The 22,531-nt window shown below is 49.4% G+C and overlaps 1 protein-coding gene across 1 annotated transcript in view; it reads left to right on the top strand.

Annotated features, from left to right (window-relative positions):
- Window positions 1-7,080, top strand: part of NDUFV2 (NADH:ubiquinone oxidoreductase core subunit V2) — a 40,003-nt gene extending 32,923 nt beyond the window's left edge. Inside the window, exons 7-8 of the mRNA XM_016228447.3 lie at window positions 1,088-1,164; window positions 6,908-7,080. Of these exons, the coding sequence (XP_016083933.2) occupies window positions 1,088-1,164; window positions 6,908-7,001 (171 nt within the window). The 3' untranslated portion in view covers window positions 7,002-7,080. The remainder of the gene's footprint in view (window positions 1-1,087; window positions 1,165-6,907) is intronic.
- Window positions 7,081-22,531: the final 15,451 nt, after the last annotated feature.

Here is a 22,531-nt window from a genome sequence, read left to right as displayed (position 1 = left end):
CAGAAGTATAGAAACTGCCCTCTCAGTAGTATAGGGACATCAAAAGTCAACAATCTGGGAAAAGTTTCAAGTGTATTATACTTGAATATATATAATATATATAATATTATATTATACTTCCGTTACCAAGACCTGCCGGTTTCGCCTCTACAATATCGCCAAGATCCGCCCTTTCCTCTCCACCCAAACGGCTACCTTACTATTACGGGCTCTCGTTATATCCCGGCTAGACTACTGTGTCAGCCTTCTCTCTGACCTCCCTTCCTCCTCTCTCGCCCCGCTCCGGTCTATTCTTCACTCCGCTGCCCGGCTCATCTTCCCGCAGAAACGATCTGGGCATGTCACTCCCCTTCTTAAACAACTCCAGTGGTTGCCTATCGACCTCCGCTCCAAACAAAAACTCCTCACTCTAGGCTTCAAGGCTCTCCATCACCTTGCCCCTTCCTACCTCTCCTCCCTTCTCTCTTTCTACCGCCCACCCCGCACGCTCCGCTCCTCTGCCGCCCACCTCCTCGCCGTCCCTCGGCCTCGCCCATCCCACCGTCGACCCCTGGGTCACGTCCTCCCGCGGTCCTGGAACGCCCTCCCTCCTCACCTCCGCCAAACTGATTCTCTTTCCCTCTTCAAAACCCTACTTAAAAATCACCTCCTCCAAGAGGCGTTCCCAGACTGAGCTCCTCTTCCCCCTCTACTCCCTCTGCCATCCCCCCTTTACCTCTCTGCAGCTTAAGCCTCATTTTCGCCTTTTCCCTCTGCTCCTCCACCTCTCCCTTCCCATCCCCACAGCACTGTACTCGTCCGCTCAACTGTATATATTTTCGTTACCCTATTTATTTTGTTAATGAATTGTACATCGCCTTGATTCTATTTAGTTGCCATTGTTTTTACAAGATGTTCTTCCCCTCGACGCTGTTTAGTGCCATTGTTCTCGTCTGTCCGTCTCCCCCGATTAGACCATAAGCCCGTCAAACGGCAGGGACTGTCTCTATCTGTTGCCGACTTGTTCATCCCAAGCGCTTAGTACAGTGCTCTGCACATAGTAAGCGCTCAATAAATAAATACTATTGAATACTATCTTGTATTACAGGAAGATCTGACACCTAAGGACATTGAAGATATCATTGATGAGCTGAAGGCTGGCAAAGTCCCAAAACCTGGACCAAGGTAATTTCATTTGTAGAAAGCAAATGGAATTAGTACTCATAAATCTTTAGAGCAAACAGCTTTATTTCCCCCCTTTTTTTTAATATGGTATTTGTTCAGTGTTTACTATAAGCCAGGCACTGTACTAACTGCTCGGGTTAATCAACTAATCAGGTTGGGCACAGTCCCTGTCCCACAAGGAGCTCACAGTCTTAATCCTCATTTTACAGATGAGGGAACTGAGGCCCAGAGAATAATAATAATAATAATAATGTTGATATTTGTTAAGCACTTACTATGTGCAGAGCCCTGTTCTAAGCGCTGGGGTAGATATAGGGTCATCAGGTTGTCCCACGTGAGGCTCACAATCTTAATCCCCATTTTACAGATGAGGTAACTGAGGCACCGAGAAGTTAAGTGACTTACCCACAGTCACACAGCTGACAAGTGGCAGAGTCGGGATAATAATAATAATAATGGTGTTTATTAAGAGCTTACTATGTGAAAGGCACTGCTGTAAGTGCTGGAGTAAATACAAGATAATCAGGTTGGACACACACAGTTCCTGTCCCACATGGGGCTCACAATCCCCATTTTACAGATGAGGGAACTGAGGCCCAGAGAATAATAATAATAATGATATTTGTTAAGCATTTACTGTATGCCAGGCACTGTTCTAAGCCCTGGAGTAAATACAAGATAATCAGGTTGGACACAGTCCCTGTCTCACATAGGGCTCACAATCCCCATTTTACAGATGAGGGAACTGAGGCCCAGAGAATAATGATAATAATAATGGTATTTGTTAAGCATTTACTGTATGCCAGGCACTGTTCTAAGCCCTGGAGTAAATACAAGATAATCAGGTTGGACACAATCCCTGTCCCACATAGAGCTCACAGTCTTAATCCCCATTTTACAGATGAGGGAACGGAGGCACAGAGAAGTGAATTGACTTGCTCAAGGTCACACAGCAGACAAGTGGCGGAGCCAGGATTAGATTCCCAGACCCGTGCCCTTTCCACTAGGCCATGCTGCTTCTGTTTTCCACGAAGCTTTCGATTAACTACGATTCAGTACGACTGAATGAATGAACGAACTGCCACGGTAACTTAATCCAAGAGACAGAAGTAACATCGATATATGCCACTGGCCTAGCTCACACCTCAACCTTAAGAGGAAGACTTTCTACCTTACAGGGTACAAACCATTCACTTTCCCTATCTGTTGTATAGGTATGAATATTTCAACCTAACCTTGGTGTGTAAAAATGATGCCGCTGATGGCGAGATTGTCTCTCAATCTCGCACACAAATGGATTCAATCGATCAGTGGGGTTTATTGAGCACTTGCCATCCTCACACACTCCCCAGATCCCCCTGGGCAGAGCAGTAAGGCAGCTGGCAAGAAGTGCTGACCGGAGTCTTGGGGCAGAATGTCAACCAAGATCTCGGGTTGCACCCTTGCCAGTTTTTGGTAAGCCATTGTTAAGTACGGCACTCAGGTTAGCTTTAGTTAGAAGAGGGAGGAGGGAGTCTTTTCCGGCTTTTTTACAAAAACAATGGAAAAGTAAAGTCAAAGAGTCCCCCAGTAAACTAAATCAAAGCCCCCTCTCCACCCCTCCACCCCAAGAAAATCCTCTGAGCAGACATAAAGAAATCAAAATGAAATGGAAGGAAAGTAAGGATCTCTTTAATTACCTTACTTAAGCAAAGTATTTCCACTCACCTCGCCCCCTTCTACCTCTCCTCCCTTCTCTCTTTCCACCGCCCACCCCGCACACTCCGCTCCTCTGCCGCCCACCTCCTCACCGTCCCCCGTTCTCGCCTATCCCGCCGTCGACCCCTGGGCCACGTCCTCCCGGGGTCCTGGAACGCCCTCCCTCCTCACCTCTGCCAAACCCATTCTCTTCCCCTCTTCAAAACCCTACTTACAGCTCACCTCCTCCAAGAGGCCTTCCCAGACTGAGCTCCCCTTTTCCCTCTACCTCCCCCTTCACCTCTCCGCAGCTAAACCCTCTTTTCCCCCCATTTCCCTCTGCTCCTCCCCCTCTCCCTTCCCCTTCCCTCCCCTCAGCACTGTACTCGTCCGCTCAACTATATATATTTTCATTACCCTATTTATTTGTTAATGAGATGTACATCGCCTTGATTCTATTTATTTGCTATTGTTTTAATGCGATGTTCATCCCCTCGATTCTATTTATTGCTACTGTTCTTGTCTGTCCGTCTCCCCCGATTAGACTGTGAGCCCGTCAAAGGGCAGGGACTGTCTCTATCTGTTACCGATTTGTACATTCCAAGCGCTTAGTACAGTGCTGTGCACATAGGAAGCGCTCAATAAATACTATTGAATGAATGAACTCCCCACCAACTTATCATTTAGAAGTGTAACCACCTCTTTCAAGGGGCTAGTTCCCTCCACCCATCCTAGTGAACAGGGCCCTCTCCCAGCCTGCATTCTGAAAAAAAAAAACTCAACAGCCCTAAGGGAGGAGAGGACCTAGGAGATACGAGATTCAGGATTCCATTTAATGCCCTTGGTTTTATTGAAATGGACTGAATTTGAGCCATGGATCTAGAGTGGAAAACGTTTTAACTGGTATCTTTGTCTAGCAGTACTTTGGGGCTCTTTTGAGGTCAGTACTCAGATCGCATTTTCCATGGGTTATCCAGTATTGAGAAGCTCATATTAAATTTGTACTCAGTGGAACTAGAAAGGCTTAGCAGCTTTTGAAATGAGTATTCTCTCCATTAAGATAGGCATCTGAAACAAGTCAGCTCTCCACTATAAAGGATAATGCGTAGATCATGAACAGAAAGACTCCAGTGACTTCGCTCTATAAAAGCCGGTGCTTTCATTGTCCTCCCCTCCCTATCCCTCAACCATTTTAACAGATGCGCTGGATACCACATTTATTCAAATAACATGCACGCTGATTTTAAATCAAGCATTCGTGGTGGTATTTAAAGGCAAACAGTTTCTGATTCTAGGGCCATCTTTGGAGATTGTCGGGCCTCTACTCACATTCACTCGAGAGTCCAAATCCATATATAGAAGTATCTGCAGCCTCAACCTCATCTTTTTACTTCAACTTTCTGTTCCCACGCGTCCAGTGCTCTGCTCTGAAGAGTAGGTGCCTAACGAACACCGCCGCTGTTGATGGATGGATGGAAAGCTGGCCAAAATTCTAGTGTCAACTGGGTAGGAAAGAAAAGGCTATATATAGCAGGGCTAAGCTCTAAAGCCAAAGTAGAAGTAACAAGATTGAGGAGTTTCTTTACGATAGAGTACAGCAGGCCGGACCCAAGCCTCATTTTAACGCATCCTTCCGTAATGGGGGCTCTGAACAATCAGACTTTTATTTCCTGGCTCAGATTTGTCTACTCGTGGAGAGGGTAACGATGTATTTTTGGGTTGCTGCTGTTCTTTGTACTGACTTTGAACAGATGCCCTTACTGAGCTAGTCCTAGTGTCCAACTGAATGAAGCTTTACTGAATGGGTGAAGGCCCAGTGGGATCTGACCACAGATGCACCCGTTTCCTATCGGCTGTTGCACGATGCCTGCTGTTATGCCCAGGGGTAACCCGGTGAGAAAGTATGCAAGCCACCATCACTCGGACAGAAAGTGCTCAAGCGTGTGTCCTCCAGGCGGTAGGACATACCTAGTTCCCAGGGTCTGCTCCGTACAGCGCACTGTGCTGGGAGAGAATACACAGGCGAGAATTTGGCATGGTTCCTGGAGTGTGAGTCTTAACTACAATCCAATAATAAGGTGGGAAATGGTTTGGCAGCAGACAAGAAAGGAATGATGAAATCACGTAAATTCCAAAGAAACGGACGACAAAAGTATCACGTCCAGTGGAAACGAGGACTGGTTGAGGCCTCATGGTGCAACCGTCTAGCAGTGATCCCCTCTAAAGGGCAAGGCCGTGATAGAGGTCAGACAGCATTTTCTCTAAGGGGACCCGCTCACTCGTCCGCTTTATGTCAGCAACAGCAGCATCATCTTCGAACCGAAGGATGACTCTATTAAGCAGAGATGCTAGGAAGTAGCAGAACTGAGCGAGTTCAGTGTCACCCTCTTTCCCTTGCTGGTGGTCGCCACAGCGGCAGGGAATGATTATAATTACGATATTTGTCAGACGTTTACTATGTGTCAAACACCGGCCCGAGTGCTAGGGTAGATACCTGAAAATCAGGTCGGGCAACGTTCCTGTTCCACATGGGGCTCGCAGTCAAAGTAGGAGGGAGAACAGGTACCGAATCCCCATTTCACAGTTGAGGAAACCGAGGCCCGGAGAAGTTCATAGGCTTGCTCAAGCTCACACAGCATATGAGGGGGAGCAGGGATTAGAACTCAGGTCCTCTGCCTCCCGGACCAGTGTTCTTTCAACTAGGCCACGCTGCTTCAGGGAAAAGTTGTAGGCTCCGTGGTCACGGTGTTGTTTGCCAGCTGTGTTGGGAGCATCGTACTAGGCCCGTTACAAAAGTCAAGGGAACAGTCCCGGCCCATGAGAAATTAGTTTTCAAGCAATAAGAGGCACAAACATAAATAGTACTTAGCTAATTTAAAAATGGGGTGATCATTTAATCTAAAATAGTCTTTTAACAAAAATTAAGTTGGAAGTAGGGACCAGTATTTCATTTTTAAGCCTAAAATCGTAAGGAATTGGAGTTGGCTTGGCAGCCGAAAATAATACAGGATTATAAAGCTTTGTACAGCAGAAATGCAGAAAACTTTCTTTTGTTCCCGTTTTGAGTTTTAGATTTACTAAATTTTAACCTGTTCCTTTCTGAGGGGTTTTACTAAATTGGGAGAAAAACTCTTGTTCATAAAAGCCCCTTAGCGGCTTTTTGCACTTAACTGAAAATTCCATTTCTGAAGGTGCTTTTTTTTATGCTAAAGTTGAATGTGGTGATAATAGTTAGTGATGTTTGCATTAGTTAAAAATACTTGAGCTCAACTAAAAAAAAATAACATGTGGCTATAGTAGAAATGCAGAGATGAAGTAGACTGTAGGTGGGAATTGGTCAGAGCACTAAGAACGGTCATCAGAAAAAGTCATCTAACTTCTCCCTTTTAATGGCCTAGTGGAAAGAGCACGGGCCTGGGGATCAGGGGGCCTGGGTTCTAATCCTAACTCCACACTTACCTGCTGTGTGACCTTGGGTAAGTCACATAACTTCTCTGTGCCTCAGTTTCTTCATTTGCAGAATGGGGATTTAATACCCGTTCTTCCTCCTACTTAGACTGGGAGCCCATGTGAGACCTGATTATCTCGTATCTACCTCAGCGCTTAGTAGAGGGGTCGGCACCTAGTAAGCACTTATCGAATGCCTCATTTGCGCTTCCACATAGTAAGCGCTCAATAAATACGATTGAATGAATGAATTTGGTGAGTGTGTTGGGTTAGTGCTTGTAACTGTATCATCTGTTACCTTTAGAAGGTAAAAACCTGATTTCAGCAAATGAATATCAATTTTAAAGCAAGCTCAGTTGCTTGGGGTTTTTAAAAGAAAGGGAGAGTCCTTTATCTTGATTGAAACCCCTCTGTGGAATTAACGTGTAGCCCGAATCTTTGAAAGACCCTTTTGTTCCTTCCTTCTTAAATGCTGTATAAACATATTCTATTGTTCTCGTGTCCTGTTCACCCTCAAATAACCTTTTGGTAAATTATGCTTTAATGTGTACAACTGTAGTGCTCTATAAACAAAGACTCTGAGACGTGAAACCAGTGACTTTTTTTTCCCTCGTCCCAGGAGCGGCCGCTTTTCCTGTGAACCGGCTGGAGGCCTCACTTCTTTGACTGAGCCACCCAAAGGACCGGGATTTGGGGTTCAAGCAGGGCTCTGAGTAACTGGTGTCAAAACCTGTTACCTGTGAAAACATTTCCCAGTAAACTTAATAAAATATATATGCACATCTCCATCTAGATCAGTAGTGTGCTTCTTCGGGTCCATGGCAAAAAGTGTGGCGTAATAAAATTGTTGGTATTTGTTAGGCCCTTACTATGTGCAGAGCACTGTTCTAAGCGCTGGGGTAGATACGGGGTAATCAGGTTGTCCCACCCGAGGCTCACAGTTAATCCTCATTTTCCAGATGAGGGAACTGAGGCACAGAGAAATGAAGTGACTTGCCCACAGTCAGCCAGCTGACAAGTGACAGAGCCGGGATTCAAACCCATGACCTCTGACTCCCAAGCCCGGGCTCTTTCCACTGAGCCACGCTGCAATGGGTAGAGCACGGGCCTGGGAGTCAGAAGGTCATGGGTTCTAATCCCGACTCCGCCACCTGTGTGCTGTGTGACCTGGGGCAAGTCGCTTAACTGCCCTGGGCCTCAGTGACCTCATCTGTAAAATGGAGATTAACACTGTGAGCCCCACGTGGGACAACCTGATTACCTTGTACCTACCCCAGCGCTTAGAACGGTGCTTGGCACATAGTAAGCGCTTAACAAGTACCATGATTATTTATGATTACCTACCAGACTCCCAAAATCAGATGAGTGTTTTGAACTGGCTGGGGTTCTCTGCCCAATCTGGCCTTCCGTACCTGCGGGGGGAGAAAGCCACTCGACTCGGGCACCCACGAGCCAGGTTTTGGCCTTGTGTGGTTCTTTACCATAGCACTCTCTAATGTCACCAGACTGCTTTTTGGTCCCCGAAACTTATAAAGTCAATGCCTCTTTCTAACTGCCAAGTTCAATTCACACCTCAGACTACAAGTCTGACATCTTTACAAAATAGAGCTTCCCTAGGGTTTCCGTACATGAAAAATATATTCTAAAGCTTCAACTACTATAATCCCCATAACCAAGCAAGGAGCTGCTACAACGGTTTGTACAACGGTACAAAATGAGTTGTAGATTGGGTGAAATATTTTATTGGAACTTATTTACGACCATCACTTGTACTTCGTTCACGGGCAGAATTGATCGCTTAGCATTTAAAAGTTCAGGGAGGTGGCAAAGTGAAAGAAACTATTACTTAATCCTTCGGGTGCACCAAAATGTAAGATTTAGGAACATCTCTGACAACCAAGAATGGCTAAATTAAAGATATGAACTAGCTGATTCACACATTCCGTTTCACCTGCACGTTTGCTAGCGATCCGAGCTATTTTAATCAATGAACTGGAGAACGGCACAGACGCAGGATCACTTCCCTCTATTGTACTCCCAAGCACTTAGTACAGTGCTCTGCACACGGTAAGCGCTCAATAAATACCAGTGATTGCTCCTCGTCGTCATTCTGTAATCGCTCTAGCTCAGAAGCTGCCAGTGAATTTTGTCTGGGTCTGCAAGTCATCACTCGATGAGATTTCTTTAGGATTCCACTTGACTCACTAGCTCAGCTTCCCTGCCAATGTACAGAGCACAGAGTACTGTTTTTAACTTGTGACTGTGACCTCATTGAGCCTTTGAAGTCAAATTCTATTTTTCCAGAAACTCCACTGTAATCAAAAACCCTTCTCGGGGGATGCAGGCACTTTTAACTGAAGGTTAAATCGAAGGAGAAGCAGCGTGGCTCTGTGGAAGGAGCTCGGGCTTGGGAGTCAGAGGACGAGGGTTCTCATCCCGGCTCCGCCGCTTGTCAGCTGTGTGACTTTGGGCAAGTCACTTCACTTCTCTGTGCCTCAGTGACCTCATCTGTAAAATGGGGATTACGACTGTGAGCCCCACGTGGGACAACCTGATCACCTTGTGTGTACCCCAGTGCTTAGAACGGTGGCGCATGGCAGGCGCTTAACAAATACCGTCATTATTATTATTATTATTAAACTAATACATTTATTTTAACAACAAATAGCTTTAGAAGATGAGATGTTTGTCAGAAGATAGGCTTTTAGCTTTGCAACTCGATTTTGAGACTTGGATTTTTGGATTCCATTCCTAATTAGAACAATATATGCTTCTGAACGTAATTGAGAAGCAGCGTGGCTCAGTGGAAAGAGCCCGGGCTTGGGAGTCAGAGATCCTGGGTTCTAATCCCGGCTCCGCCGCTTGTCCGCTGTGTGACTGTGGGCCAGTCACTTCACTTCTCTGGGCCTCAGTTCCCTCCTCTGTAAAATGGGGATGAAGACCGTTAGCCTCACGTGGGACAACCTGATCACCCTGTATCTCCCCCAGCACTTAGAACAGTGCTCTGCACATAGTAAGCGCTTAACAAATACCAACATTATTATTAAGGAGGGATCGTCGATGGATCTGTCCTTAACCGGAGCTCTCCTCGTCTCTCCTATCACCCCAGATAACTGAGTTGGTGGAGAGGCTGCCACATCTATTATCCTGATGTCTCCGGGCGCCCCGGAGAATGGAAAGAAATACTTAAAATAGACTTAGCGGGAGAAGAGGATAGCGATAACAAGCCAGCTGCTATAAAAAGAGGGAGCGAGCAACCAGTTCCACGCCACGCTCTTCAGACCAATCAATCAACCGGTACACCAATTAATCGACGGTATTCACTGCCTGCTTCCTCCGTGCAGTGCACTGTACTAAGCACTGGGAGACCGCACAATACAGTTCCCGACAGGTGCCTTTATCGGGCCAGTTCTGGTACTTTCATTCAATAGTATTTATTGAGCGCTTACTATGTGCAGAGCACTGTACTAAGCGCTTGGGATGAACAAGTCGGCAACAGATAGAGACAGTCCCTGCCGTTTGACGGGCTTACGGTCTAATCGGGGGAGACGGACAGACAAGAACAATGGCACTAAACAGCGTCAAGGGGAAGAACATCTCGTAAAAACCGATGGCAACTAAATAGAATCGAGGCGATGTACAATTCATTAACAAAATAAATAGGGTAACGAAAATATATACAGTTGAGCGGACGAGTACAGTGCTGTGGGGATGGGAAGGGAGAGGTGGAGGAGCAGAGGGAAAAGGGGAAATTGAGGCTTTAGCTGCGGAGACTTAAAGGGGGGATGGCAGAGGGAGTAGAGGGGGAAGAGGAGCTCAGTCTGGGAACGCCTCTTGGAGGAGGTGATTGTTAAGTAAGGTTTTGAAGAGGGAAAGAGAATCAGTTTGGCGGAGGTGAGGAGGGAGGGCGTTCCGGGACCGCGGGAGGACGTGACCCAGGGGTCGACGGCGGGATAGGCGAGACCGAGGGACGGCGAGGAGGTGGGCGGCAGAGGAGCGGAGCGTGCGGGGTGGGTGGTAGAAAGAGAGAAGGGAGGAGAGGTAGGAAGGGGCAAGGTGATGGAGAGCCTCGAAGCCTAGAGTGAGGAGTTTTTGTTTGGAGCGGAGGTCGATAGGCAACCACTGGAGTTGTTTAAGAAGGGGAGTGACATGCCCAGATCGTTTCTGCAGGAAGATGAGCCGGGCAGCGGAGTGAAGAATAGACCGGAGCGGGGCGAGAGAGGAGGAAGGGAGGTCAGAGAGAAGGCTGACACAGTAGTCTAGCCGGGATATAACGAGAGCCCGTAATAGTAAGGTAGCCGTTTGGGTGGAGAGGAAAGGGCGGATCTTGGCGATATTGTAGAGGTGAAACCGGCAGGTCTTGGTAACGGATAGGATGTGTGGGGTGAACGAGAGGGACGAGTCAAGGATGACACCGAGATTGCGGGCCTGCGGGACGGGAAGGATGGTCGTGCCATCCACGGTGATGGAGAAGTCTGGGAGCGGACCGGGCTTGGGAGGGAAGATGAGGAGCTCAGTCTTGCTCATGTTGAGTTTTAGGTGGCGGGCCGACATCCAGGTGGAGACGTCCCGGAGGCAGGAGGAGATGCGAGCCTGAAGGGAGGGGGAGAGGACAGGGGCGGAGATGTAGATCTGCGTGTCATCTGCGTAGAGATGGTAGTCAAAGCCGTGAGAGCGGATGAGTTCACCGAGGGAGTGAGTGTAAATGGAGAACAGAAGAGGGCCAAGAACTGACCCTTGAGGAACTCCAACGGTTAAAGGATGGGAGGGGGAGGAGGCGCCAGCGAAGGAGACCGAGAATGACCGGCCAGAGAGGTAAGAGGAGAACCGGGAGAGGACAGAGTCCGTGAAGCCAAGGTGAGATAAGGTATGGAGGAGGAGGGGATGGTCGACAGTGTCAAAGGCAGCAGAGAGGTCGAGGAGGATCAGAATGGAGTAGGAGTCATTGGATTTGGCAAGAAGGAGGTCACGGGTGACCTTAGAGAGAGCAGTCTCGGTAGAGTGGAGGGGACGGAAGCCAGATTGGAGGGGGTCTAGGAGAGAATGGGAGTTAAGGAATTCTAAGCATCGATTGTAGATGACTCGTTCTAGGATTTTGGAAAGGAAGGGTAGTAGGGAGATAGGACGATAACTGGAGGGGGAAGTGGGGTCAAGAGTGGGTTTTTTTAGGATGGGGGAGACGTGGGCATGTTTGAAGGCAGAGGGGAAGGAGCCCTTGGAGATTGAGTGGTTAAAAATAGAAGTTAAGGAAGGGAGGAGAGCAGGGGCGATGGTTTTAAGAAGGTGAGAGGGAATGGGGTCCGAGGCGCAGGTGGAGAGGGTGGCGCTTGCGAGGAGGGAGGAGATCTCCTCTGAGGATACTGCAGGGAAGGATGGGAAAGTAGGGGAGGGGGTCGTTGGGGGGGGAGGGGAGAGGCGGAGGGGTGACTTTGGGGAGCTCAGACCTGATCGTGTTGATTTTCGTGAGAAAATAGGTGGCCAGATCATTGGGGGTGAGAGATGGGGGAGGGGGAGGAACAGGGGGCCTAAGGAGAGAGTTAAAGGTCCGGAACAGTCGGCGGGGGTGACGGGCATGGGTGTCGATGAGGGAGGAGAAGAAGCTTTGCCTGGCGGAGGAGAGGGCAGAGTTAAGGCAGGAAAGGATAAATTTGAAGTGTGTGAGGTCGGCTTGGTGCTTGGACTTTCGCCAGCAGCGCTCAGCAGCTCGAGCATAGGAGCGTAGGAGGCGGACGGAGGAGGTGATCCAGGGCTGTGGGTTAGTGGCGCGAGAGCGGCGGAGGGAAAGGGGGGCGAGAGAGTCGAGATGAGTAGAGAGGGTGGAGTTGAGAGCGGAGACCCGATCGTCGAGAGTGGGAAGAGAGGACAGGGCGGCAAGGTGAGGCGAGATGCTATTGGAAAGACGGATGGGATCGAGAGAGCGGAGGTCTCTGTGGGGCAGTAGCGAAGATTTGCAGGGGGAGGGAGTGTGAGAGATGAGGCAGGTGAGAAGGTTATGGTCCGAGAGAGGGATTTCAGAGTCGGTGAGGGAGGAGATAGTGCAGCGGTAGGAGATGACGAGATCGAGGGTGTGACCGAGTCGGTGAGTGGGCGCGGTATGGTGGAGGAGGAGGTCGGCAGAGTCGAGGAGGGATAGCAGGCGGGCGGCAGAGGAGTCGTCGGGTACATCCGTATGGATGTCGAAGTCTCCGAGGATCAGAGTGGGCAGAGAGAAGGAGAGAAGGAAGGTGAGAAAGGGGTCAAGGTGGTTGAAGAAGTCGGAGGTGGGACCGGGAGGGCGGTAGATGACGGCGACAAGTAACTGGAGTGGGTGGTAGAGGCGAATGATATGGGCTTCGAAGGAGGGGAAGGAGAGGGAGGGGGGAGGAGGGATAGTGCGGAAGCGGCATCGGGGCGAGAGGAGGAAGCCGACGCCTCCTCCCTTACCGGTGAGTCTGGGGGAGTGGGCTGTCAACCTCCAATTTCACCTGCCGCACTGAATACAATTAACTCAAGCAGCAGTGTGGTCTAATAATAATAATAATAATAATTATAATGTTGGTATTTGTTAAGCGCTTACTATGTGCAGAGCACTGTTTTAAGCGCTGGGGGAGATACAGGGTCATCGGGTTGTCCCACGGGAGGTTCACAGTCTTAATCCCCATTTTCCTGAGGAGGTAACTGAGGCCCAGAGAATAATAATGTCGGTATTTGTTAAGCGCTTACTATGTGCAGATACAGGGGTAGATACAGGGTCATCAGGTTGCCCCACGTGAGGCTCACAGTTAATGCCCATTTTACAGATGAGGTAACTGAGGCACAGAGAAGTGAAGTGACTTGACCACAGTCCCACAACTGACAAGTGGCAGAGCTGGGATTCAAACCCACGACCTCTGACTCCCAAGCCCGGGCTCTTTTCACTGAGCCACGCTGCTTCTCATAGTCTAGTGGATTGAGTACGGGACTGGGAGTCAGAGGACCAGGGTTCAAATCCTCCACTTGTCTGTTGTGTGTCCTTGGCCAAGTCCCTTACCTCCTCTCTGCCTCAATTACTTAATCTGTAAAATGGAGATTAAAGTTGTGAGCCCCATGTGGGACATGGATTTTGTCCAACCTGATTCATTCATTCAGTCAATCATATATATTGAGCGCTTACTGTGTGCACAGCACTGTACTAAGCGCTTGGAAAAATACAACCTCATTATCATGTATCTACCCGAGAGGATAATACAGCGCCTAATAATAATAATAATAATAATGTTGGTATTTGTTAAGCGCTTACACCCCACCACGGCTTAGTGGAAAGAGCACAGATTTGGGAGTCAGGGGACGTGGGTTCTAATCCCGACTCCGCCACTCATCAGCTGTGTGAATTTGGGCAAGTCACTTCACTTCTCTGTGCCTCGGTTATCTCCGCTGTAAAATGGGGATTAAGACTGTGAGCCCCACGTGGGACAACCTGATCACCTTGTATATACCCCGGCGTTGAGAAGGGTGCTTGGCACATAGTAAGTGCTTAAAAAAGGCCATTATTATTATTATTATCATTATTATTATCCCGGCTCTGCCACTTGTCTGCTGGGTGACCTTGGGCAAGTCACTTTGCTTCTCTGGGCCTCAGTTCCCTCATCTGGAAAACGCGGATGGAGACTAGACTGTGAGCCCGTTGTTGGGTAGGGATTGCCTCTGTTACCAAATTGTACTTTCCAAATGTTTAGTACAGTGCTCTGCATACAGTAAGCGCTCAATAAATGACAGAATGAATGAACTGTACTCTCCAAGTGCTTATAGAAGCAGCGTGGCTCAGGGGAAAGGGCCCGGGCTTGGGAGGCAGAGGTCATGGGTCCTAATCCTCACTCCGCCACCTGTCAGCTGTGTGACTTTGGGCAATTCACTTGACTTCTCGGTGCCTCAGTTACCTCATCTGTAAAATGGGGATTTAGACTGTAATTCCCCACGTGGGACAACCAAATTACCCCGTAACTACCCCACCGCTTAGAAGAGCGCTCGACACAAAGTAAGCACTTAACAAATACCAACATTATTAAGTGCTGAGTACAGTGCTCTGCAGAGTAAGCACTCAGTAAATATGATTAAATGAATGAATTGTACTTTCCAAGCGCTTAGTGCAGTACTCTGCACACAGTAAGCGCTCAATAAATATGGTGGAGTGAACTGAACTTTCCAAGCGATTAGTACAGTCTCTGCACACAATAAGTGCTCAATAACCTCAATGGAACGAATGAATTGTCCTTTCCAAGCACTTAGTCCAGTACTCAGTCCAACATGGATCAGTGGAAAGAGCCCGGGCTTGGGAGTCTGAGGTCTTGGGTTCGAATCCCAGCTCTGCCACTTGTCAGCTGTGTGACTGTGGGCAAGTCACTTCACTTCTCTGTGCCTCAGTTACCTCATCTGGAAAATGGGGATTAACTGTGAGTCTCATTGGGACAACCTGATTACCCTGTATCTACCCCAGCCCTTAGAACAGTGCTCTGCACAGGGTAAGCGCTTCACAAATACCAACATTATTATTATTACTCTGCACCCAGTAAGTGCTCAATAAATAGGAATGAATAAATGAATTGTTCCTTGAGCCTCACGTGGGACAACCTGATGACCCTGTATCTCCCCCAGCGCTTAGCACAGTGCTCTGCACAGAGTAAGTGCTTAACAAATACCAACATTATTATTATTACTCTGCACCCAGTAAATGCTCAATAAATATGAATGCATGAATGAATTGTACTTTGCAAGCGATTAGCACAGTGCTCTGCACAGAGTAAGCGCTTAACACATACCAACATTATTATTACGCTGCACCCAGTAAGTGCTCAATAAATACGAATGCATGAATGAACTGTACTTTCCAAGCGCTTAGCACAGTGCTCTGCACAGAGAAAGCGCTTAACACATACCAACATTATTAATTATTATTACACTGCACCCAGTAAGTGCTCAATAAATACGAATGCATGAATGAATTGTACTTTCCAAGCGATTAGCACAGTGCTCTGCACAGAGAAAGCGCTTAACACATACCAACATTATTATTATTACGCTGCACCCAGTAAGTGCTCGATAAATACGAATGCATGAATGAATTGTACTTTGCAAGCGCTTAGCCCAGTGCTCTGCACAGAGAAAGCGCTCAACACACACCAACATTATTATTATTACGCTGCACCCAGTAAGTGCTCGATAAATACGAATGCATGAATGAATTGTACTTTGCAAGCGCTCAGCCCAGTGCTCTGCACAGAAAAAGCGCTCAACACGTACCAACATTATTATCATTATTACTCTGCACCCAGTAAGTGCTCAATAAATACGAATGCATGAATGAACTGTACTTTCCAAGCGCTCTGCACAGAGAAAGCGCTCAACAAGTACCAACATTATTATTATTATTATGCTGCACTCAGTAAGTGCTCAATAAATACGAATGCCCGAATGAATTGAACTTTCCAAGCGCTCAGCCCAGTGCCCTGCACAGAGTAAGCGCTCAAGCAACAGGATGGGATGAAGGGCGGCCTGTTAAGTCCCCCCGGCCCCGCCCCCCTGCAGAAGGGAGGTCACGTGGTGGGGGCAGAGGCGCGCGGCGGGCCGTTCTCCCGTCACGTGCAGCGCCGCCCTTTCCTCGGCCGCCTCGCGCCCGGGGCCGAGGGGACGGCGCGCACGCGCAGCCGGGGCGGCGCGCGGCCCCTCGCGCGCGCGCGCGCCCCGCCCTCACGCGCTCTCCCCCGAGCGGCGCGAGCTCCTTCTTTGGCGCCGCAGCCGCTCCCCGCGCAGGCGCAGTGCTGGGGGCGAAATCCTCACTGCGCCATCGGCTCGGCGGCGGCCCAGAGGCGGCGGGGGGAGGGTGAGGAAGGAAGGAAGGCGGCGTGGCAGGCAGGCTGGCTCGGGAAAGAGACGTGCACTTAAATAACCCTCTCCTCCCCGACGCCCATTCGGCGGCACAGACCCCTTCGGCGGAAGGGCTTGCCTCGCCGCCGCCGCCGCCGCCATTTCCAGAAGGTTCCAGTCGCAGTCCCCGCCGCCGCCGACCATGGCGGAGCCCCCAGGGCGCCGCAGCGGCCGTGGCGCATGCGCGGGAGGGAAGAGGCATTCAGTCAGTCAGTCATTCAGTCATTCGATAGTATTGATTGAGCGCTTACTATGTGCAGAGCACTGGACTAAGCGCTTGGAATGGACAAATCGGCAACAGATAGAGACCGTCCCTGCCCAATTCCTTCATTCAATAGTATTTATTGAGCGCTTACTAGAAGCAGCGTGACTCAGTGGAAAGAGCCTGGGCTTTGGAGTCAGAGGGCATTCATTCATTCATTCATTAGTATTTATTGAGCGCCTACTATGTGCACAGCACTGTACTAAGCGCTTGGAATGAACAAGTCGGCAACAGATAGAGACAGTCTAATGGGGGGAGACAGACAAGAGCAATGGCAATAAATAGAGTCAAGGGGAAGAACATCTCGTAAAAACGAGGTCATGGGTTCGATTCCCGGATCTGCCACTTGCCAGCTGGGTGACTGGGGGCCAGTCACTTCCCTTCCTCTGGGCCTCAGTGACCTCATCTGTAAAATGGGGATGAAGACTGTGAGCCTCACGTGGGACAACCTGATGACCCTGTATCTACCCCAGCACTTAGAACAGTGCTCTGCACATAGTAAGCGCTTAACAAATACCAACATTAGGTGCAGAGCACTGTACTAAGCGCTTGGAATGCACAATTCGGCAACAGAGACCATCCCTGCCCAATTCATTCATTCAGTAGTATCGATTGAGAGCTTGCTATGTGCAGAGCACTGGACTAAGCGCTTGGAATGGACGATTCGGCAACAGATACAGACCATCCCTGCCCATTGACGGGCTCACAGTCTAATGGGGGGAGACAGACGGACAAAAACAAGACAACATAATCACGATAAATAGAATCAAGGGGATGTACGCCTCATTAACAAAATAAATAGGGGAATAAAAATCTATAGAAATGAGCACAGTGCTGAGGGGAAGGGAGAGGGGGAGGAGCAGGGGGAAAGGGGGGCTTAGCTGAGGGGAGGTGAAACAGGGTCAGAGAGAGAGCAGAGGGAAAAGGGGAAGCTCAGTCTGGGAAGGCCTCTTGGAGGAGGTGAGCTCTCATTCATTCAATAGTATTGACTGAGCACTTACTATGTGCTAGGGACACTAAGCTAAGCGCTTGGGATGGACACTTAGGCAACAGAGACCATCCCTGCCCAATAACGGGCCCCATTTATTAATAATAATGATAATAATGATGGCATTTGTTAAGCGCTTACTATGTGCAAAGCACTGTTCTAAGCGCTGGGGAAGATACAAGGTGATCAGGTCGTCCCATGTGAGCTCTCAGTCTTCGTCATTTTACAGATGGGCTAACTGAGGCCCAGGGAAGTGAAGTGACTTGCCCAAAGTCACAGGGCTGACCAGTGGCTGAGCCGGGATTTGAACCCATGATAGTATTTATTGAGTGCCTGCTATGTGCAGAGCACTGGACAAAGCGCTTGGAATGGACAATTCGGCAACAGATAGAGACCATCCCTGCCCAATTCATTCATTTATTCATTCAGTTGTATTTACTGAGCGCTTACTATGTGCAGAGCACTGGACTAAGTGCTTGGAATGGACAATTCGGCAACAGATAGAGACCATCCCTGCCCATTGATGGGCTCACAGTCTAATCGGGGGAGACAGACGGACAAAAGCAAGACAACATAATCACGATAAATAGAATCAAGGGGATGTACACCTCATTAACAAATTAATAGGGTAATATACCCAAAGTACGGGCTCACAGGCTAAACGGGGATCTTGATGATGTCGCCTCGTTTTTGTCTCCCCCGTTTAGCCTGTGAGCCCGTCGTCGGGTGGGAAATTGTCTCTTAACTGTGGCCGAATTGTCCATTCCAAGCGCTTAGTCCAGTGCTCTGCACATAGTAAGCGCTCGGTAAATACGATTGAATGACTGACTGAATGAATGAATAGTGTAGTGGCCCATCCCAGGCTCAGTGGAAAAAGCCCGGGCTGAGGAGTCAGAGGTCACGGATTCTAATCCCCACTCTGCCACTGGTCAGCTGGGTGACTTTGGGCAAGTCACTTCATTTCTCTGGGCCTCAGTGACTTCATCTGTGAAATGGGGAGGAAGACTGTGAGCTCCACATGGGACAACCTGATTACCTTGTAATAAAAATAATAACAATGTAAGCCCGTCACTGGGCAGGGATTGTCTCTATCTGTTGCCGAATTGTGCATTCCAAGCACTTAGTACAGTCCTCTGCACATAGTAAGCGCTCAATCAACACTACTGAATGAATGAATTGGGCAGGGATGGTCTCTGTTGCCGAATTGTCCATTCCAAGAGCTTAGTCCAGTGCTCTGCACATAGTGAGCGCTCAATAAATGCTATTGAATGAATGAATGAATAATAATAATTATGGTATTTGTTAAGTACTTACTATGTGCCAAGCACTGTTCCAAGCGCTGGGGTAGATACAAGGTAATCAGATTGTCCTCCGTGGGGCTCACATTTTTAAATCTCCATTTTTACAGACGAGGTCACCGAGGCCCAGAGAAGTGAAGTGACCTGCCCAAGGTCACCCAGCAGACAAGTGGCAGAGCCGGGATTAGAACTCACGACCTCTGACTCCCAAGCCTAGGCTATTTCCACTGAGCCACGCTGCTTCTCTATATAATAATAATAATAATAATGTTGGTATTTGTTAAGCGCTTACTATGTACAGAGCACTGTTCTAAGCGCTGGGGGAGATACAGGGTAATCAGTTTGTCCCACATGAGGCTCACAGTCTTAATTCCCATTTTACAGATGAGATAACTGAGGCACAGAGAAGTGAAGTGACTAGGCCACAGTCACACAGCTGACAAGTGGCAAAGCGAGATTCGAACCCATGACCTCTGATTCCCCAGCCCAGGCTCTTTCCACTGAGCCACGCTGCTTCTATCTACCCCCCAGTGTTTTGAAGAGTGCTTGGCACATAGAGAAGCAGCGTGGCACAGTGGAAAGAGCCCGGGCTTGGGAGTCAGAGTTCATGGGTTCGAATCCCCGCTCCACCGCTTGCCAGCTGTGTGACTTTGGGCAAGTCACTTAACTTCTCTGTGCCTCAGTTACCTCATCTGTAAAATGGGGATTAAAACTATGAGCCCCATGTGGGACAACCTGATCACCTTGTATCCCCCAGCACTTAGAATAATGCTTTGCACATAGTATATATATACACACACTTACAAATACCAGCATTATTATTATCAGGCCTCCCCGCTAAGTTTGGTTTTTTTTGAGAAGCAGCGTGGCTCAGTGGAACAAGCCCGGGCTTGGGAGTCAGAGGTCATGGGTTTGAATTCCGGCTCTGCCACTTGTCAGCTGGGTGACTGTGGGCAAGTCACTTAACTTCTCTGTGCCTCTGTTCCCTCATCTGTATAATGGGGATTAAAACTGTGAGCTTCATGTGGGACAACCTGATGACCCTGTATTTCTCTGCATTTAGAACAGTGCTTGGCATGTAGTAAGCACTTAACAAATACCAACATTATTATTATTATAATTATTAATATTATAGTAAACGCTTAACAAATACCAACATTATTGTCAGCTGTGTGACTGTGGGCAAGTCACTTGACTTCTCTGTGCCCGTTCCCTCATCTGTCAAATGGGGATGAAGACTGTGAGCCTCACGTGGGACAACCCGATAATAATAATGATAATGTTGGTATTTGTTAAGCGCTTACTATGTGCCGAGCACTGTTCTAAGCGCTGGGGTAGACATAGGGGAATCAGGTTGTCCCACGTGGGGCTCACAGTCTTAATCCCCATTTTACAGATGAGGGAACTGAGGCCCAGAGAAGTTAAGTGACTTGCCCACAGTCATACTGCCAACAAGTGGCAGAGCTGGGATTCGAACTCATGAGCCCTGACTCCAAAGCCCGTGCTCTTTCCACTGAGCCACGCTAACCCGATATCTACCCCGGCACTTAGAACAATGCTCTGCACAGAGTAAGCGCTTCACAAATACCAACATTATCGTGGCGCAGTGGAAAGAGCACGGGTTTTGGAGTCAGGGCTCATGAGTTCGAATCCTAGCTCTGCCACTTGTCAGCTGTGTGACTGTGGGCAAGTCACTTAACTTCTCGGTGCCTCAGTTCCCTCATCTGTAAAATGGGGATGAAGACTGTGAGCCCCACGTGGGACAACCTGATTCCCCTGTGTTTACCCCAGCGCTTAGAACAGTGCTCTGCACATAGTAAGCGCTTCACAAATACCAACGTCATTATGTCAGCTGTATGACTGTGGGCCACTCACTTCCCTTCTCTGTGCCTCCGTTCCCTCCTTTGGAAAATGGGGATTAAGACCGTGAGCCTCACGAGGGACAACCTCATTACCCTGGCTCTCCCCCGGCGCTTAGAACAGTGCTCTGCACAGAATATTCATTCATTCATTCAATAGTATTTATTGAGCGCTTACTATGTGCAGAGCACTGTACTAAGCGTTTGGAATGTACAAGTTCACCAATACCAACATTATCATCATTATAGTAAGCGCTTCCCAAATACCACCATCATCGTGTCAGCTGTGTGACGGTGGGCCACTCACTTCACTTCTCTGTGCTTCCCTCATCTGTTAAATGGGGATGAAGACTTTGAGCCTCAAGAGGGACAACCCGCTGACCTTGGATCTCCCTCGGTGCTTAGAACAGTGCTCTGCACATAGTAAGCGCTTCCCAAATACCACCATCATCGTGTCAGCTGTGTGACTGTGGGCCACTCACTTCACTTCTCTAGGCCTCTGTTCCCTCCTCTGGAAAATGGGGATGAAGACTGTGAGCCTCAAGAGGAACAACCCGCTGACCTTGGATCTTCCCTGGCGCTTAGAACAGTGCTCTGCACAGAGTAAGCGCTTCCCAAATACCACCATCATCATTATTATAGTAAGTGCTTCCCAAATACCACCATCATCGTGTCAGCTGTGTGACGGTGGGCCACTCGCTTGACTTCTCTGGGCTTCCCTCATCTGTCAGATGGGGATGAAGACTGGGAGCCTCAAGAGGAACAACCCGCTGACCCTGGATCTCCCCCGGCGCTTAGAACAGCGCTCTGCACAGAGTAAGCGCTTCCCAAATACCACCATCATCATTATTATAGTAAGCGCTTCCCAAATACCACCATCATCGTGTCAGCTGTGTGACGGTGGGCCACTCGCTTCACTTCTCTGTGCCTCAGTGACCTCATCTGTCAAATGGGCATTAACTGTGAGCCTCACGTGGGACAACCTGATGACCCTGTATCTCCCCCGGCGTTTAGAACAGCGCTCTGCACAGAGTAAGCGCTTCCCAAATACCACCATCATCATGATTATAGTAAGCGCTTCCCAAATACCACCATCATCGTGTCAGCTGTGCGTGGCTCAGTGGAAAGAGCACGGGCCCTGGAATCAGGACTCATGAGTTCGAATCCCAGCTCTGCCACTTGTCGGCTGGGTGACTGTGGGCGAGTCACTTCACTTCTCTGTGCCTCAGTTCCCTCATCTGTAAAATGGGGATGAAGACTGTGAGCCCCACGTGGGACAACCTGCTTCCCCTATGTCTACCCCAGCGCTTAGAACAGTGCTCGGCACATAGTAAGCGCTTAACAAATACCAACCCAAAAAAAAAAAAAAAAGCTGTGGGACGGTGGGCCGCTCGCTTGACTTCTCTGGGCTTCCCTCATCTGTCAAATGGGGATGAAGACTGGGAGCCTCAAGAGGGACAACCCGCTGAGCCGGGATCTCCCCCCCGGCGCTTAAAACAGCGCAGAAGAAGCGCTTCACAAATACCAGCGCTATTAGCATTATTTGAGGGGGCGGCGCGCGCGCGCGCGCGCGCGTGTGTGTGTGTGTGTGGCGTGGGGAGGGGGCGCGTGCCCCCGCGCGGGGTGTGGGGTCACGTGCGGGGGGCGCTCGGCCAATGGGAGGCGGGCGGCGGGGTCTCTCTCGCGCGCGCGCGCGCGAGCGGGAGGGGAGGGGGGGGAGGGGCCGCCCGGCGGCGGGACATGGTGGCGGAGCCCTGCCCGGCGGCGGCGGCGGCGGCGGCGGCGGCGGCGGCGGCGGCCTCAGCGGTCTCATCAGACGCGGGGGCTTCGCGCTGCCCGTCCCGGCGCCGCTGAAGCCCCGTCCCCCTCCCCTCCGCCCTCCCCGGGGGACACCGCCGGCCGGGGCCGGGGGGCGTGGCCGGGCGGGGAGGGGAGGGAGGGAGGGAGGAAGGAAGGA

The sequence above is a fragment of the Ornithorhynchus anatinus genome, chromosome 5, assembly GCF_004115215.2.
Source record: "Ornithorhynchus anatinus isolate Pmale09 chromosome 5, mOrnAna1.pri.v4, whole genome shotgun sequence".
Lineage (NCBI taxonomy): Eukaryota > Metazoa > Chordata > Mammalia > Monotremata > Ornithorhynchidae > Ornithorhynchus > Ornithorhynchus anatinus.
Note: the sequence above shows the minus strand (reverse complement) of the source record. Positions and strands in the feature narration are given on the sequence as shown.